This window comes from Cnephaeus nilssonii (assembly GCF_951640355.1).
Source record: "Cnephaeus nilssonii genome assembly, chromosome: 16".
NCBI lineage: Eukaryota > Metazoa > Chordata > Mammalia > Chiroptera > Vespertilionidae > Cnephaeus > Cnephaeus nilssonii.
In genome coordinates, this window is record NC_137087.1 from 39132220 (window position 1) to 39149699 (window position 17480).

The following is a 17480-nucleotide window of genomic DNA, read 5'->3' on the forward strand; positions in this document are numbered from 1 at the left end:
AGCATCCTGCTGATTAGAAAGACCAAAGGCAGAAGTCGGTGCCGTCATGGGCTCCACACAGGAGTACCAGGGTCCATTAGGAAGGGCTCCGTCAGGAGATTGTTGCAAGAATCCCAGAGAGACCCCAGCAGCTCTGAGAAGCAATGATGAAGCAGGCTGTGGGATTCCAGCGGTTCTCACGTTTAACGCTGGAACTCTGTATCGTCTTTACCAGTTAAGTTGTATGTGCTCCCCTCCCACATGGGACAGGGGACAGGTGGGTGGAAGGCAGGAAGGTGCATATACACAGAACAGACTCCCTGAGCCCGTTTACCTCATCGAAGAATGGATTGTTCCCTCTCTTGATTCTTGTTCGGTGCGTCTGGCCACAAACGTGGACTTTGACCACAGGTTTTATGTTGTTGCCACTTAACTGCCGGCCCTCAATCACTCGGACCCGGATCTGCAAGCACAGAAGGGGTGCTGTTACGGGGGCTTTCCCAGCCCGCGTTGTAAGAGAATCCTCAGGCGCTGCCTCCGCTCGTTCACCTGGGAGGATGGCTGAACCCGGCCGGGCAGCCTGGCAATGAGCCGGTGCTAACGGATTGGGAGCAGCCACCTGTGCTCACTCCCAAGGTGGGGACAGGGGTTGGGGGGCAGAAACCAAGAGGGGGGTTGCAATACTCCAGAGCTGGCCTGGGGAAGGGCGGGCAGGGCTGAGGCCACTGCTCAGACCCCAGCCGAGCCCGGGGGTGATCGATCCATAGCGATCTCTGCGAAGAAGGCAGTGCCCAGAGCTATGGAAACGCCGTGCCCGGGCTTCTATTCCTATCCCCGCGGGGAGCAGGGATGGTTTGATTTCCCATCGAGCTTGACTACGCCTCCTCCCGCACGAAGAAGAACGATGGAGAGCTCTTCTTAGTGGGTTAAGGGCCTGATGTCCTCTCTAACTAGCTGAGCCACTGCCGATGGAGCAGGTCCTCCCCGGGGGTCTTGCCGTGCAGAAGCCGGGCACTGCGGTGAGACAAGGCCCCGGCACTCGGCTCTTCCTACCTGGAAGTCCTGTGGCTTGTTGGACAGCAGCCGCCGCGTGTTCCTCCCTTTGGTGATCCTCCGGGCAAGCTGAGCTTCCGACACCGTCCTACCTGACGCCTTGGGCCCCGGGTCCCTGACCGTGCTGTCCAACCCATCTTCCTCTCCTCCATCTTCCTCCTCCTCTCCTAAAACACGCAAAAGGAATCCAGTCAGAGATGGCCATCCCCTGTGACTGTCGGAGCACTCCGGCTCCCTGGACAGGGAGTTTTCTGTGTTCCTGAGGCTCAGGTGAAGGAGACGCCGCTTGCTGTGACTCAGATTCTGGAGGAAGATGTGTTCCTGGTGCATGACGGCACTCATTAAGGCTGTCTTCAAAGTGACAGGGGGACTGCCTGAGACCACGGGAGCGGGTGTGAGGCTCAGTCAGACCCAGCAGAAATCACCCAGCTCTGATCTCGGAGCCCAGCCTGACGTTAAGGGGCCTTTCAGCGGTGAGGACGGAGGGATGAGGGTATCCATGGGAAACTGGAGCCCTGAGAGGAGGCCAACCCCACCCTTCCCACCGCAGGTCTCTTCTCCCGAGATGTGCTCATGAGGTTTGTACTGTCTCCTTCCTGCTTGAGCCGCCTGATGCACAAATGCCCTCTCCACCCGCTTGCCAAGCAGACCACGGTGGTCATCCTGCTCTCCCTTTTGTCCCGGTTCGTCAGTTCCACACACATCTGTGCCCTCACGTACCCCCTTCCCCCCGCCCCCAGCTTCCCTTCCATTCAGGGGAGAGAGCTGTTCCTGTTTGGTAGAGTGAACCCCCTTCCAGTGCCTGAGAGCCTGCTTCCTTCTGATTCTTTGGGGACCTCCAGATCTCTCTCTCTCTCTCTCTCTCTCTCTCTCTCTCTCTCTCTCTCTCACCTCCAGTGGTTCCTTCTCCACGGTCACCTTCCCTCTGCGTTCAAATATGCACAAATCTTTCACCCCTTAAAAAAGCAAAAATCAACTCCACCTACTGTGTCTCCCCTTTCTTTCATTCACAAACTCTTGAAACTCACTGACAAACTTACTGGGAGTTTTTCTTTTCCTAATAGACAAAAAGTCTGAACTCCCAGTAATCTGTGCAAGATAATTTAAGAGAGACTAGGAAAAAGACCTGCATTTGAACTCCCCACCTTTACAATACAAAATCAAGAAGTTTAATTTCCACATGGACTCATCCATCAGTCACTTACATCATAGTATGAATTAGTCTTAAAGCTTGGGCTCTGGAGTCATGCTGTCTGGGTTCAAATCCTAATTTTGAGACATGAGTGTGAGTCAGTTTCTTACTTTCCGTTTCCCCATTTGTAAAAAGGGGGAAATCACCGAACTTACCACAGGGTATTGTAAAGATAAATGTAATCTACATGTAAAGCCTTCAACACAGTGCCTGGCACAGAGTAGCACCCAGTAAATTAAAATTTAAGTGTTGTTGGGAAATCAGTTTGGGTTGGAGCACAGAACGCTAGAACACTCCTGGAGAGCAGCAATGGGTGGGGTGGGATCTGAAGCAGTCAGTGGCAGCATGGGGGCTGGGAGCACAGAGGGAGGAAGGAGCAACCATGAGGAAGTAAAAGGCCTCCCCCATGTCCTGCTTCAGAGGTTAGCCCAGCATGAACCCTCCTCCTCAACACCCTTCCATTCTGCTGAGCCCCTCCAACCTGGCTTCTGCTCTGCAAAGGTCAACCATGACCTCTTCTTGCTACTTTAGGAACCTTTCTGAGTCCTCATGCTTGATCTCCACGGCATTGGACACTGGGACCCACACCTACGTCTTTGAACCATGCAGCTCTCCTCCTGGGCTCCAACTAAACCTTTTCAGGCACTTCCGTGGGCCTCCCTTCCTGCCTCCTCCTCCCCAGTGTGACTTCCCACTCTGCTCCTCAGCCAGCCCTCTGCTCCTTTGACCTGACACTCCGGATCCACACTTCATGGTCCTTCAAGGAGCCCCAGACCCACAGAATGTTAGACTCGGGGGGACCTTAGAGAGCCTGCCTCTCACCCACTTTACAGATGAGGGCAATAGCGTTTACGTGACTTGGGTTACTAGGAGCTGAGCTGACAAGCCTTTGCCCTACCTCACTGGTGCAAGAGTAGATTAAAACCAGGCTGACGCTGAAAGAGATGCTGTCCTCCTAACCCTTCATCATTGCTGTCCTCAGGGTATGGAATAGCTACCTTTGACCTTTGCAATATAACCGGGGCCTCACCTTCCCTATTCTTAAGGAGGCTTCAAAAGAAGGGCTTTCCCACTACCCACCTGCGGCACCCATCTGCAGCACCTGGCTCTTGGAATGTCCTTTCTCCTATTCTCCACCAAGGGAGCTCCTCAACTTCTCAACATTTCAAGTTCCAGGGGAAATGTTCTGTCTTGGGACAGGCCCTCCCTGCCTCTCCTAGAGGGAGTGAGTCACCCCTTCACGTGCCTTCTACACATTGTTCCACCCAGTCCTCCCCACAGAGACTTGCATCTATTGTTAACCTGTAGGCCTCCCCACGACCAGCCACTCTCAGGGGCGGGAGGCTTGGCTTTCCTTCTTTCTACCTGCCCCCTGCCTGACATAAATCCTAGTGTACAGCAGGGGCTCGATGAATGTGGAATGAGTCATAAACCAGGGCATCCTGACCGCTGCTCCTACCTTCTCAAGTTCTCAGAAAGAGCACCCAGACGCCAGGGCGGCGCTCCCACAACCTGCGCACCAGCCTCAGGGAAGCACAGAGGGTCAGGCGTGCCTTCTGCAAACCTGTTCCAGACTGGGCAGTGCACGGCTTTAAGCTCCTCCAACAACTGACACTAACTTCCCGGGCCCGAGTGGGAGTTCCTCCCGCTGTGGACTGTTCCTTTGGGGGTTGGCGGTTGTTTAGGGCAGCAAACAGGAGGAGGGGCAGAGCACTCCTTTGCTGCACGGACGCAGAAGGAGCCCTCATTAAACTCTTGATGGATGCTTCAGAAACGGACCGCAGGTAATGACGAGCCAGTTTCTTCTGGACACACCTTCTGCTATCCAGACTTTAGGCTGGAGGGACGGACGTGAGGGAACCAGCCTACGTCATGGCGGCCGCCAGGATCTCTGCATAGCAGCGGGAAGATATTTGAGCAGGAAGTCGCCCCTTTATGTGGCAGGAAGCTGCACAGGTTAAACAATGCTACCCTAAGTGTTCCACAAAGAATGAGGGGGGCCCCTAAGGCATTGCCCAACGCACCCTTCTGCATCAGCCCTTTCATTATCCGAATGTGAGTGTCTGTGCTGGCACGCCCGGTACATGAGGCCCAGGCATGGATCTGAACCACAGCCACGCGGATCTACAAACAATGACTCTTTCATGACCACAGCGGCAACTGAGCGGGGAGCCCCTGACTGAATAGGAAGTTGCTGGTTGTATTTGCTTCCTAGAGCTGTTGTAACAAAGTGCCACAAACTGGTTGGCTTAAACCATTTAAATTTATTCTCTGATAGGCCTAAACCCTAGAAGTCCAAAATCAAGGTGTTGGCAGGGCCATGCTCTCCTGGAAGCCTCTAGGGAAAGATCTTTCCTTGACGCTACTAGCTGGTGGCTCCTGGATCGTTCTTTTGCTTGTGGCTGCATCACTCCAGTCTCTGTCTCTATTGTCACACGGCCTTCTCCCCTGTGTGTCCCTGTGTCCTCACCGCTTCTCATAAGGACACCAGTCATTGGATTTAGGGCCCTCCCTAATCCAGTATGACCTCATCTATAACAATAAAGGCGTAATATGCTAATTAGACCGGATGACCTTCTGGACGAAGCCGGGGCTGCAAGGGCTGAGCCCCTCGCATGAATTTCGTGCATCGGGCCTCTAGTCTTAACTATAAAGACCCTATTTCTAAATAAGGTCACACTCTCAGGTTCTGGGTGGACAGGAATTTGGGGACACTATTCAACTCATCAGAGGACAGCTCTTGTGTCTTTCTCTTTGTTCCATCTATTACTCTAGTCCACAAGTCTGCAATCAGAAAAGAATTCCTACATCCTCCCAACTCCAAATCTACCATCCTCCCTGCATCTGTTGTCTGCCTTCCCTCCCACTACAACCCCTGATCTGTCGATGCGTCCTGACCCGAGGCCAACCCTTCTGCATAGGCATGGATCGTATCTCCTCTTGCTACTCAAGGATTGTCCTTCTGCAGTTTCTGCCTCTGTGTCTGCTCATTAGGTCCCCCTGTACTGGAGCGTTCCCATCAAGCTATAAACATGCTGTTCAGTGAAGGAAACCATAACCATCAACAAAACGAAAAGACAACCTACTAAATGGGTGAAGACATTCACCATTGATACATCCAGTAAGGGCTGAATATACAAAATACATAAGCAACTCATACAAATTAACACCCCCCAAAAAACCCAAACATCAAAAAATGGGCAGAGGACCCTAATAGACATTTCTCCAAAGAGGACATACATGCCCAATAGACATATGAAAAGGCGCTCAGCATTACTAATCATCAGGAAAATGCAAATTAAAAGCACAATGAGATATCACCTCACACCTCTAAGAATGGCTATTGTTAATAAATCAACAAAGCTGCACTTTAAAAAAAGTTAAGAATATAAACATGTGTTAATATATCCCAGAATTAAAAAAAAAAAAAAAACTTTCCTGGACCCCACAGAGCCTCGACAGTTACTGCTCATCTTTACTGTTCCTCTCCAGCTACAACACGCCCTTCACAGTTCCTGTGTCTGAGTGCCATCCTGCCTCCCCAACAATTACCATGTCACACAGTCAAATCCTCCCAAGCTTTGACTACAGCCAGCATTGACCTGCTTTCTTTCTGAATGTCAGTAACCCCCTCTGTGACCCACACTTGCTCACAAGTGATGTTTTAATGAACACTTGGGAATGGTTCTCCATCACAACTCCAACAACTTAGCTAGTCTTCATAATTCCTGAGTTGTACTGTTGGCCTCTTTCCAGAAACTCAACAGCAATATTCCTACAAACTACCCCTGTGTGTAGTCACCTGTGACAATGGCACTTCCCTCTAAGGCTACTGTTTGCCCACCCAGTGGGAAAGAGTTGGTGGCCTTATGATACAGTCAGATTTGGCTTTGCCATGCCTAACAGTATGTTTCCCCAGTGGGTAGCAACAAACCCTCTTCTTCCTCCAGCCTCCCACCCTCTCCTCATCTAGCATTTTTCCTCCCTATCAAGCAGAAGAGAGTGGACTGCTAGTCACTCGGATGTCACCAGATCTGCAGGCTGTTCCTTCCCCACCTCCATCACCTCCATCTAACCACAGGAACATCCTGTTAGCAATGCCAAGAATGGCGGAGGAAAAGGGACACTTGCCCAGTCACCCCTGGGTTTCTCTTGGCCTGGAATATAGCCACCTCCCCCTAAGCCGCACCCCACCCTGGCTAGCAGGCATCCTTATCCAAACACTCTTCCCACTCATTTTTTCTTAGAGTCCTAGAATGCCAACCACTGCCCGTGATATTAATTTTGCTTCTCATGACGAAGTCTTGATAAGTGGTGGTACTGGTTAAGGCAGAATTTAATTACCAAAGATCATGGGAAAGTCAGAACAGAGGGCTGGTATAATATCATCAATGCAGGTTAAAAAGTACAAAACAGAATAGGAGAGAGTAAGTTTCTAAGCATGAAAACATTTGGAGATAACAGTTGATTTAGCTGGAATGTTGAATAATAACTTTTCTGGGTTTCTAACATGCTACAGTATATAAATAAATGTCTCTATCCAACCACAAGCAGGTGGATGAGGGAGGAGAAATAAAAAACAAACAAACAAACAAACAAAAAACACCACACAAGCAATTCACTACCCTCCACCCCAATTCTTGGGTAAATGGTACTATATGTGCCCTAAGAGTCTCCTGGAATGGTTCCAAATCATAGACCAGAACAAAGGTACCACGAAGAACGTCTAACCGAACAGCAATGCAAACACATACTATAAGCCAGTCTGGGAAATATTGCCCCAAGAGCTCTGTCTGAGTCTGGGCAAGATAATGTTGACAGGTAAACACAACTCCAGGACTCCTCAAACTGAGCTCCAAAAATCTATCTGCATCAGGATCTCCTGGAAGTTCCTGTTAACTATACAGATTAGAGGGAGGAGGAGTCACCAGCTAAACTAGACTTTCTGGAGGTAAGTGCCTGAAATCTGCACATTTAAATAACTCCCTTGACGATTTTACTGTGTCTAAAATTTAAGAACCACTGGTCTATTCTGATCACTTTGATTTTCTTAAATATCCTGGAGAAAAGTTGGCCTAATCCAGTGGTCGGCAAACTCATTAGTCAACAGAGCCAAATATCAACAGTACAACAATTGAAATCTCTTTTGAGAGCCGAAAACCAACTTCTGCGCCTGGGCCAAGAAGTTTCAATCGCACTGTACATGCGTGCCCACACGTGGTATTTTGTGGAAGAGCCACACTCAAGGGGCCAAAGAGCCGCATGTGGCTCGCGAGCCGCAGTTTGCCGACCACTGCCCTAATCCAATCAGTTTGCTGGCCACAGTCATTTAGAGGTCCTGCAACGATCTCCTAGCACACTGATCATTTTCCAGCTCAGCTCTGACCAAATCAGTCCCTGTTCAGGAAACAAACAAGGTGTCCATCAAGGACAAATGTTCCAGCCTTGCACTCCCAGCCCTCAGGAACATGCTTCCCTTTTATTACACCTCTGAATGAATCAGTCAAATCTGTCTGTTCCCTAGTGTTCCCCAAAAATGACTTTCTTGGGGGAAAAAATGTAACCATGTCCATTGCCCTTCCACCATTCACTCATCCATGCATTCACTCAACCAACCAGGCATTTATCGACTACTTATGACTTTCCAAGTGCTGCACTAGGCACTAAGAATGCACAGCTAAAACAAACAGCTGAAAGAAGTTATTTCCCATGTAATAATTTGCCTAGTCTTCTCTTGAGGAATTTATTATATTCAGCTATGACCTATAGTTATTCATATTTATATCTTCCCTTTCTCGTGAAATGCAAACTCCTTGGTGGTAAACAATGCCTTTCTCACCTGTGTATGTCTCCAAACAGGTGTCAATAAATGCTTTCTGAACTGGATATAATTTAATTTCAAGCAAAGTGACTTTGGTGTTTGTGGAATGAAACCAATTTGAAGCACCAAGTCTGGCTAAGCATGACATTTTGCATTTCTATCATTGGATAAAGCACAATTTTAACAGATGGTTCTTTAAAAATAGATGGGAGATTTTAAAAATAGTTTAATCCGAGCATGAGAATGTGGGCTCCAGTCAAGCTAACTGACATCTGGCGAATCGAGTGGAGAAAGTAACAGGTTTTCAGGAGGTCAAGCCTGCAGCCTGGATCAGCCCACGCATCTGTCATGGGAACAGTCTCAGAAGTAGGCCAAAGAAAGGGTACCTTTAACACCACACACTTTAGTCAAGCCACCTAAAAATTCCTGCTCTGCAACAGACAATGTCAAAAGAACTCAAACACAAGTCACAGACAGAGAGAAAATGTTTGCAAAAAGACATATCTGACAAAGGACTATTATTTAAAATATACAAAGAACTCTTAGAACGCAACAATAAGAAAACAAACAACCTGACTAAAACAGAGCAAAGACCTTAACAGATACCTCATCAAAGAATATATACAGATGGCAAATAAGCATATGAAAAGACTGTCATCAGGGACCACTACATTCTTATCTGAATGGCTCAAATCTGGAACACTGACAAAACCAAATGCTGGCAAGGATGTGGAGCAATAAGAACTCTCATTCATGGCTGGTGGGAATGCAAATGGTACAGACACTTTGGAAGACAGTTTGCAAGTTTCTTACAAAACTAAACTTACTCTTACCACATACAATGCAGCAATCATGCTCCTTGGTATTTACCCAAAGGAGTTGAAAATGCATTTCCACAAAACAAAACAAAAAATGCACACTGATGTTTATAGCACTCTAATTCATATCTGCCAAATTTGGAAGCAACCAAGATGTCCTTCAGTAGGGGAATGGATAAATAAACTGTGGTATATCCAAACAATGGAGTATTATTCAGCACTTAGAAAAATAAGCTACAAGCTGTGAAAAGACATGGAGGAGTCTTACGTGTATATTACTAAGTGAAAGAAGCCAATCTTAAAAGGTTATATATTGCATGATTCCAACTCTAGGACAATCAGGGAAAAAAGAAACAAAACCATGGAGACAATGAAATGGCCAGTGGTTACCAAAGGTTTGTGGTGGGGAGAGATGAATATGCAAAGCACAAAGGATCTTTAGGGCACTGGAAATACTCTGTATTATATTATAATGATGAATACATGTCATTATATTTTTGTCCAAACCCATTGAACTATGATGTGTCAAAGTAGGTTCATCCTTCATAAAAAATGTACCATTGCCAAAACTGGTTTGGCTCAGTGGATAGAGCGTCGGTCTGTGGACTGAAAGGTCCCAGGTTCGATTCCGGTCAAGGGCATGTACCTTGGTTGCGGGCACATCCCTGGTAGGGGGTGTGCAGGAGGCAGCTGGTCGATGTTTCTCTCTCATCGATGTTTCTAGCTCTCTATCCCTCTCCCTTCCTCTCTGTGAAAAATCAATAAAATATATTTTTTTAAAAATGTACCATTCTGGTAAGTGATGTTGATTATGGGGGAGGCAATGTATGTGTGAGGGCAGGGAGTATTGGGGAAATCTCTGTACCTTCTTCTCAATTTTGTGGTAAACCTAAAACTGCTCTTTAAAAAAGTCTTTAAAAAACTCACGTGAACCCCTCAGGTATTCAATTCCTGAGACCCATGGCCATATTAGTTTCTGCAACTTGTAGGGGTGAGTTTTCCTGAAAATCTTCACTTCTGTGTTCTATCATTAATATCTCGTTTCATCTTTGTAGTACCCACTATGTGGAGGATAACTTTTAACATCAATATTGGTAGTTGTGAACAGTCATTATCTGAGAAGAATGGAACTGTGAGTGATTTGAACTTTCTATGTCTTATAATTCTGTGATATTTACATTTTTACAAGCAGGTATTGCTTTTGTACTAAAAACAAAACAAAACACACAAAAAAAACAAGCTCAAATTTTTAAGATTTGAAAAGTCCTATATAAATTAGAGGAAATTTACTCATTACTTATATATAGACTAGAAAAAGGGGTTTTTACTTGTTGTGTTTTGGAGTCAATTAAAGGGAAGGGGAAGATATTCTGGGCCAGCCGTCTCCTTCACTTCATTAAGGTACACAATGGCAGGAGGCAGCCTATCTGGCTGTTATTTCTCTGTCTCAAGTTTGTTGGTCTTACCTTATCCCAAGATCGTAATTGTTGTGGTGTGGTGTGGTGTGGTGTGGTGTGGTGTGGTGTGGTGTGGTGTGGTATGAGTAAGAGTGTGTGTGTGTGTGTGTGTGTGTGTGTGTGTGTGGTGGTGGTGGTGTGGTATGAGTGTGTGTGTGTGTGTCTTCCCTAGTATGGAGTAGTAAGTACACAAAGATATCTTTGATTAGTTTAATTGAATTGTCACATTAAGACAAAAAGTGTTTTCCCTTGAAACAGCCAGATAATCTAGGATATTGAAAGATTTTTTTTTTAATGCTGAAGAAAAGTTTCTGTTAGATTATGAAGCCAACATTCAGAATGCTACCCTTGACCCGGCCTTGGTGAATATTCATCCTACAGAACAAACACGGCACTTCCAGGTCAAAGAAGCCTGTTTATTTTTTAAATAAAGAAATTTCCCTTTGTCATCTCACACTTAAAATAAAATGGCCCTTCAGACACAGCTCATTTGGAGGCCAGCACTTAGTAACATTCTTTGTTTGAAATCCAAACAAAAGGAACCCAAGTTCTGGTTCATTTCCTATCTCCATCCCATAGTGTCAGGAATTCTAAAGGACTGAGGAGGACCTTGCCAAATGCATGGAGCCCGCTGAGAGTCAGCTTCCTAAGAGGACGGCGACTCTCAGCCCCAGCACTGCAGGAGCATTGGTGAGGAGCCAGGAAGTGAGGAGGAGCCTGAGCACAGGGAGCCTCGATGGCAAGGGTTTTCTCCCCAGTGGGTTTAAAAGTTCACCAGCTGATGCTTTTCTCGTTTCCCAGGAAGCAGCCTTTGCTCCAGGGAATGGCATGTTTTCTGAGCTGGGGCTTACACAGTCCATCCCAGGCGAAGGAACCTCCCCTACACGTCCTATAGCTTTATAAACTGGTTATTGTCAAAGTCTTTCGGGTCCATTTAAAAATTCTTTTAAAGATATTTTTAAAAGAAAGCATTTAGTCATTTCAACATGACACTGAGCCAAACCAGAACACTCTTTTCTAATAGCTCTGTTTTTTAGAGGAAGAAACTTCATACAGAGTGTGCCAACCAACTGGACTTGTTTTTGTAATAATCTATACTAATAATAGAGGAATATGCAAATTGTCCGGGACTCCATCACAGTAACAACTGAACAGCAGGCTGCATGGGGCGACCAGGCCGGCAGGGGGACAGTTGGGGGCGACAAGGCTGGCAGGGGGGGCAGTTGGGGGCAACCAGGCCACCAGGGGGGCAGTTGGGGGCGACCAGGCTGGTGGGGGGGGCAGTTAGGGGTGATCAGGCAGGCAGGCAGGTGAGCAGTTAGGAGCCAGTGGTCCTGGATTGTGAGAGGGATTGGAGAGAGTGCAGGCTGGGCTGAGGGGACACACCCCCCCCCCTGTGCATGAATTTCATGCACTGGGCCTCTAGTAGTAATAATAATAACAGTCACCATTAGGATAGCACTTACTGTATGCCAGGCACTGTGCTAAGTACTTTATATTCATTATCTCATTTAATCCTTGCAACAACTTTACTATGTAAGTGCTGCTATTATACCCCCATGTTACAGTAAAGAGAGATTAAGTGAATTATTAACCATAGACACAGAATCCAACCTGGGCCAGTTTGACCCCAAAGCTCTTGGTCTGATCCATAACGATACAACTTCAGGATAAAAACGTCTTGTATCCAAACCTGAACTGAAAGTCCCTGGAGGGCAGGGCTGTGAAGCATTGGGCACCCCCAGCACGGCAGCGTCTAGCAAGGGGTTAAGAAACCCAGCAACTGTTTTCTTTACTCCATAAATACTAAGAAACGGCGCAACACCAATTTACTATGAAGTACAAGTTTACTCTTTTCATTTGAATGAACCACAGTGTTATTTGTTCCCTAAAGGCTTGGCTGAAGGGGTGACACAAAAAGGCTCATTTAACGTTTTGGTTTTTTGAAATGGAATATACATAATGAAACTGCGTTTTATCTACCAGGATACTGGGTTGAACAGTGTCCTTCCAAAAGTTATGCCCATCTGTAACCTCAGACCTGATTGGAAATAGGGTCTTTGTACATGTAATCAAGTTAAGATGAGGTCACACTGGATTAGGATGGGCCTATCCCAATGACTGGAGTCCCTATAAGAGGTGAATTCAGACACACACACACACACACACACACACACACACACACACACGGTCACACCATATGAGGACAGAGACACACAGGAGGACACTGTGATGACAGAGGCACACTGGAGAGATGGCCAAGGACTGCCAGCAGCCACCAGAAGGGAGGAGAAAGGCATGGAACAAATTCTCCCTTAGTTTTCAGAAGGACCCAACCCTGTTGACACCTTGATTTCAGACTCATAGGATACAGAAACGTGAGAGGATAAATTTCTATTATTTAAGCCACCCAGTTTGTGGTACTTTATCACAGCTAGGAAACTAATTCACAGGGTCCAGCTTAGGGAAAATGTCAATGTGAGGAAAGGCATGCTGATCCTCCGAATTCAGAGGCTACTCCTGATATCCTACCAGTTGGAGCTGCCTGTTGTAGGCCAGAAAGTGCCTCTTCCCGATGCAATGGTCAGTGAAGGAGGTGAGAAGGAAATGGGTAGAATGACTCAGTTCAGCCCCTGATGGTGTGTTGTTCAAGACCAGCACGTTCCCTCTGTGTTTTACTGGTCATCTCTGCTGTGGCAGCACACGGGAGCCACTGCAGGGCTCCTGTGGGACTGAGAGAGTCTGAGGACCTAGCAACAGCCGCTGGTGCTGATGGGCACAGGGTGACTGCAAAACGTGTGGCTCATGTGCTGTGGCTACGTCGGCCTCCACTGTTCCCAAGGAAGAGGAGTCAGCTGACCCTTGCTGGACTCTCACGACTACTTGGCCAATAAATGGGTCAGATCCCGAGTGCTGGGCCATCGGTGGGGTGTGGGTGAGCCGGGCAATGGCTGGGGTCAAGCTGAGGTGAGATGAGAAGTCAGGGAGGAACGAGCAGGGACGCCACCAGGCAGGAAGGGAGGTGCTGCTGCGAATGCTGAGCAGACCACTTAGGCAGGTTCAGAACCAGCAGAAACAAAGAGAAAATAGAACCTGAGAAGCCAATCCTGGCAAGAAAAAGCACCAGGGCGCCCTCCCAGGAGAAGACTTTCCAGGCAGCAGGTGAGTGGGTGGGACAAGGGGCCTCTTCCTTCTGGGGCACATGCCAAGGCTGGGGAAACAGGGAGGGGTCTGGTGATGCATCTCAGGACAGAGGAAGGGACAGAGACACTTCAGCATCACATCTCCCTGGAAAGACGCTAAGAGGAGGTCAAACTCAGCTGTGCGAAGGGCCTGACTGTCTTGTAGACTTCCTTCCACGTGCGACCCTAAGTCCTCCCCCGAGCCCCCATCCCCAATCCCATCCAGAGCAGCACTCGATGGCTCCAAATGACTGACAACACATGTCAGAGAATAAGGAGAGAAAGGTGGGTTATGTAAAATTTCACTTGCTTAAAGGACCAAGGGGCTGTCTAGCGGTGGGGAGTGGGGCTGGGATCAGGGCCAAGGGAGAGAAAGAAAGAGGTTCCAAAACAAGGGCACTGACCAGGACACTGGCGGCCAAGAGCACAGCCTGGTGGTTGCACACTTGGAGGGGGACAGATACATGAAGAGAGTAGAGTTCCCTCCTGGAGCCTCACAACTAGCGGACATTGTAAGGGGTGGAAGCTACAAATCCATAGCAAAGACTCACTTAGAAACTTCTGCTGGAGTCTGTATGTACTGGATCAGCTCACTGTGAGGCGCTGTCTTACCTCCTCCTCTCTCATGAAGGGCAGTTTGCAAACAGTTGTGTATGCCCCCATTCAGGGCAGCTCCACCTGCCTCACGGGGCCCTGTCTAGGTGAGCAGGGAGCTACAGACAGCGTAATGACAAGGAAGGCTTTCTTGGAGACACCTTATGTGTCTTCCACAGAGTCCCCCTGGGGTAGGCTGGGCCTTCAGAAGGGTCAGCTTACCTCCCATGCCTGACACGCTGGTCCCACTGAAGTCATTTGGATGTGGAGTTGAAGGTGGATCATAGCCAATCACCAAGTCAATGGTGGCCTGGGTAGAGACAATGCAATATAAACAGAGTCAGTGCAGGGCGTTGGAATGCTATGGACCAATGCAAACCAATTCAGCAGGAGTTAAAGTTCTAGAAGGGGAGAGCAGGGCGGTGGGAAAGTGGGAAGAGAAAGAGAGAAGGATGACACACTCCACTGTTATATCTTCCCATGTGTGAGCCTCGGTGGAGTGGGAACGCCTGGGAAAGGAATTACCTTTTACAAGTGGCCAAGTGCCTCAATGCTAAAGGGCGACCTCATAAACTGGAAGAATGTTGTGACAGGCAAGCATGAACTTGTAATCAGCAGCCTTCATCCTAGACTGGAGATCGCCTCTAATCACAGAATTACAGTCGCAGAGGCTCCTTGTAAATGATTATGTGTTTGTTTGCTCACTGACTTCTTTAATTGCTAAAATTTATTTTTATACTTCTTTCTAAAAAGAACTTTAAGTGATGGATAAAAAAAATGATATAACAATGTGACCCATAAAATAGGATAAAAAAAGGAATCAAGTTTGATTACAGGAAACAAATATGCAAATCAGGAAGTTCAAGGTTTGCATAAAATGTGACCTTAAGATGGCTAGAAGCCAAGGCAAGATTGGAGAACTGAAAACGCTATGCAACTTCCATTGTCAGAAAGAAAAAAAACCCATGTAATTCCTTACAGGAGATAGTTATTCCTACTTTTAAAATCTGAGATAAATTTCTCACATGGAGCATTATTTTACGGAAAAGTTTCCTATTCATTTGTATTTCATGAACCTACAAAATTTCAAAAACATTGGCGAGGGGGAGTCACCATAGGGATGTGAACACATGCCCACAACCATATCAACCAAACAGAAAGGAATTTTAACTGCAAAAAAATGAGGAAGTATAAACCTCAAAATAAAGGTTCCCTTGCAAATAAAAATGGCACACACCCAGGTTCCCAGTTAAAATGCAGACAAAATATTTAGGACATACTTATTCTAAAAAAACCATTCATTGTTTATCTGAAATTCAAATGTAAAAGGGCATCCTATACTTTCATTTGCTACTTGCTACATGTGACTCTCTCTAAAAAGCAATAGAAAAAATATCCTTGGGTGATGAATGAATGAATGAATGAATAAATAAACAAACAAATAAATAAAAAGGCAGCCAGAAAAATCACTGACTTGTACCATGTTTCCTAAGTATCATTTTGCTCAGTCAGGTTTTGGGTAGATAGATGTTAGCCAACATTCTGAATTTATGTTGCATGGTTAGAATGCTGATTCACAGGAAACCTATCAGAAAATTGACATTCCTAACGGATGTTGAGAAGCCTAACCTGTATTCTTGTCTACAGGGATGGCCTTTTTTTTTAAATAAAATTTTCTCCCTGTACCCATGCTCCCAAGCAAAATAAATTGATTGGAAAATGACGGTGTTAGAGGTTAATGACTTAAGAATGGTAGCTTTATAAAAGCATGTTAGCAGTCATATGAAATCTCAGAGCTGTGATGCCTGAGTCAATATTTTTTACAAGAAGAGAATTCTGGTCTCAATACAACATCAATATGGACTTATTTAGGAAGGCTGTGATCAGAAAGCATATAGATGCTAATGCAATAATAAAGATCATGCTACTAACTTATTGATATTCCAAGGTAATATTAATAAGTTACCTTCTATAGAATGTTTCAAAGAGTGTCTGATACACACAGCTATGCTCACCACACAAATGTTAACACCCAAGAGAATATGCACTTGCTTTACAGTATTTTGTTGTAGAAAATCAAATTTATCTAATTTGCCAGTTCTGTGATTGGGAGTATAGGATAAGGCCAATATAATTTGCAAATGGATTAGTTTATCTCAAAATCAGTAGGCTTGTGTGTGTGTGTGTGTAGTGAGCTAATTATAATTTCACACTCTTTTTTGCTTCATCATCTCACTTCGAAGCCATTCAACACAAGGGGAAATGCTCACCCCAGTATCTTGCCCCCTTTCGTTTAGTAGGGAGATCAGTTTGTACGGCAGCGATCTGCTCTGGTCGCCGATCAGGTCCTTCAGGGATACAGAGGCTGTGCCAATTAATCTGCAGAGGAAATGAGAAACAGTAACCTAAGTAAGAGGCATGTTTCCATGACTCACCAAACCTCCTAATTTCCTTCCTATCCACCTGTTACCAATGAAATCACTCCTAATGAAACGGGGGCCATTTTGTTCTCACCCTAGTAGGGTAACTTGGCAGTCAACATTACGTATCAGCCATCACTTCTCCATAACAAGTAGTTGTTTCAAGAGTCTAACTATGGTGCCTATGAAATATCAAGTCATGATGAGATGGGTGGGTGAGAGGCAAAGACTGAATACAGCCCCCCTACACCCTCAAATCCTGGAAGAGAGAAGAGCAAGAAAAGATTCAAGCATTCCTCTGTGGTGATTTGCAAGGAGCCATAAGACTTGCCCACATAAAAGCATCCCCCCAAGCAGATGGTGAACTGTAAATAGGTTGCTAGTTTACTGAGGGGGCTACCTGCTACCCCATGTACTCGGGAGCAGCATTCAAAAGTTGGATGTGTGAGCTTCTCTTTCTTCTCCGTAGACTATAGTCTATAAATTGAGGGTGATAACACCCAGGAGGATTTGAGACTGGGTGAATTGAAAAAGTTCCCTCTGTGAAATGCAATCAAAAAGCAAAGAGAGCCCAGGGGTGTGCTCTCAGTATGGATACTGAAAATGGAAAAGAGAAATAGTAAGATTTTTAAAATGTTATTTATTTACACCTCGCCTACATTTGCAGCAACATATACTAAGTAGCAGATACAATAGTGTGGAATATCACTAGCATAAAAATACAACACAAACATCAAGTCCTCAAAGTGATAAAAGAGATTCCTTATATAAAAAATAAATAAACACAGATCGAAGAAACTGTAGTTGAGTATAACACATAACTCTGGGCTCCGAGCAAAAATAATCAGAAAAGTTCATGTTACGGAAAGATATTCATTTTATTTTGAAATGCAGTACATTTTCTTTAAAAAATCAGGAAGTGGAAGTTGATGTCAACCCAGGCACATCATTTTTGAACTGACAT

At 46.0% G+C, this 17480-nt stretch overlaps 1 protein-coding gene across 3 annotated transcripts in view; it reads right to left on the reverse strand.

Annotated features, from left to right (window-relative positions):
* The window catches only part of MYOF (myoferlin), a 131193-nt gene that overhangs the window by 81932 nt on the left and 31781 nt on the right, over window positions 1-17480 (reverse strand). For all 3 annotated transcript variants that reach the window (XM_079793650.1, XM_079793652.1, XM_079793651.1), the window contains exons 4-7: window positions 16367-16475; window positions 14319-14406; window positions 1033-1199; window positions 314-442 (exon numbers count right to left, since the gene is read on the reverse strand). In XM_079793650.1, the coding sequence (XP_079649776.1) occupies window positions 314-442; window positions 1033-1199; window positions 14319-14406; window positions 16367-16475 (493 nt within the window). The remainder of the gene's footprint in view (window positions 1-313; window positions 443-1032; window positions 1200-14318; window positions 14407-16366; window positions 16476-17480) is intronic.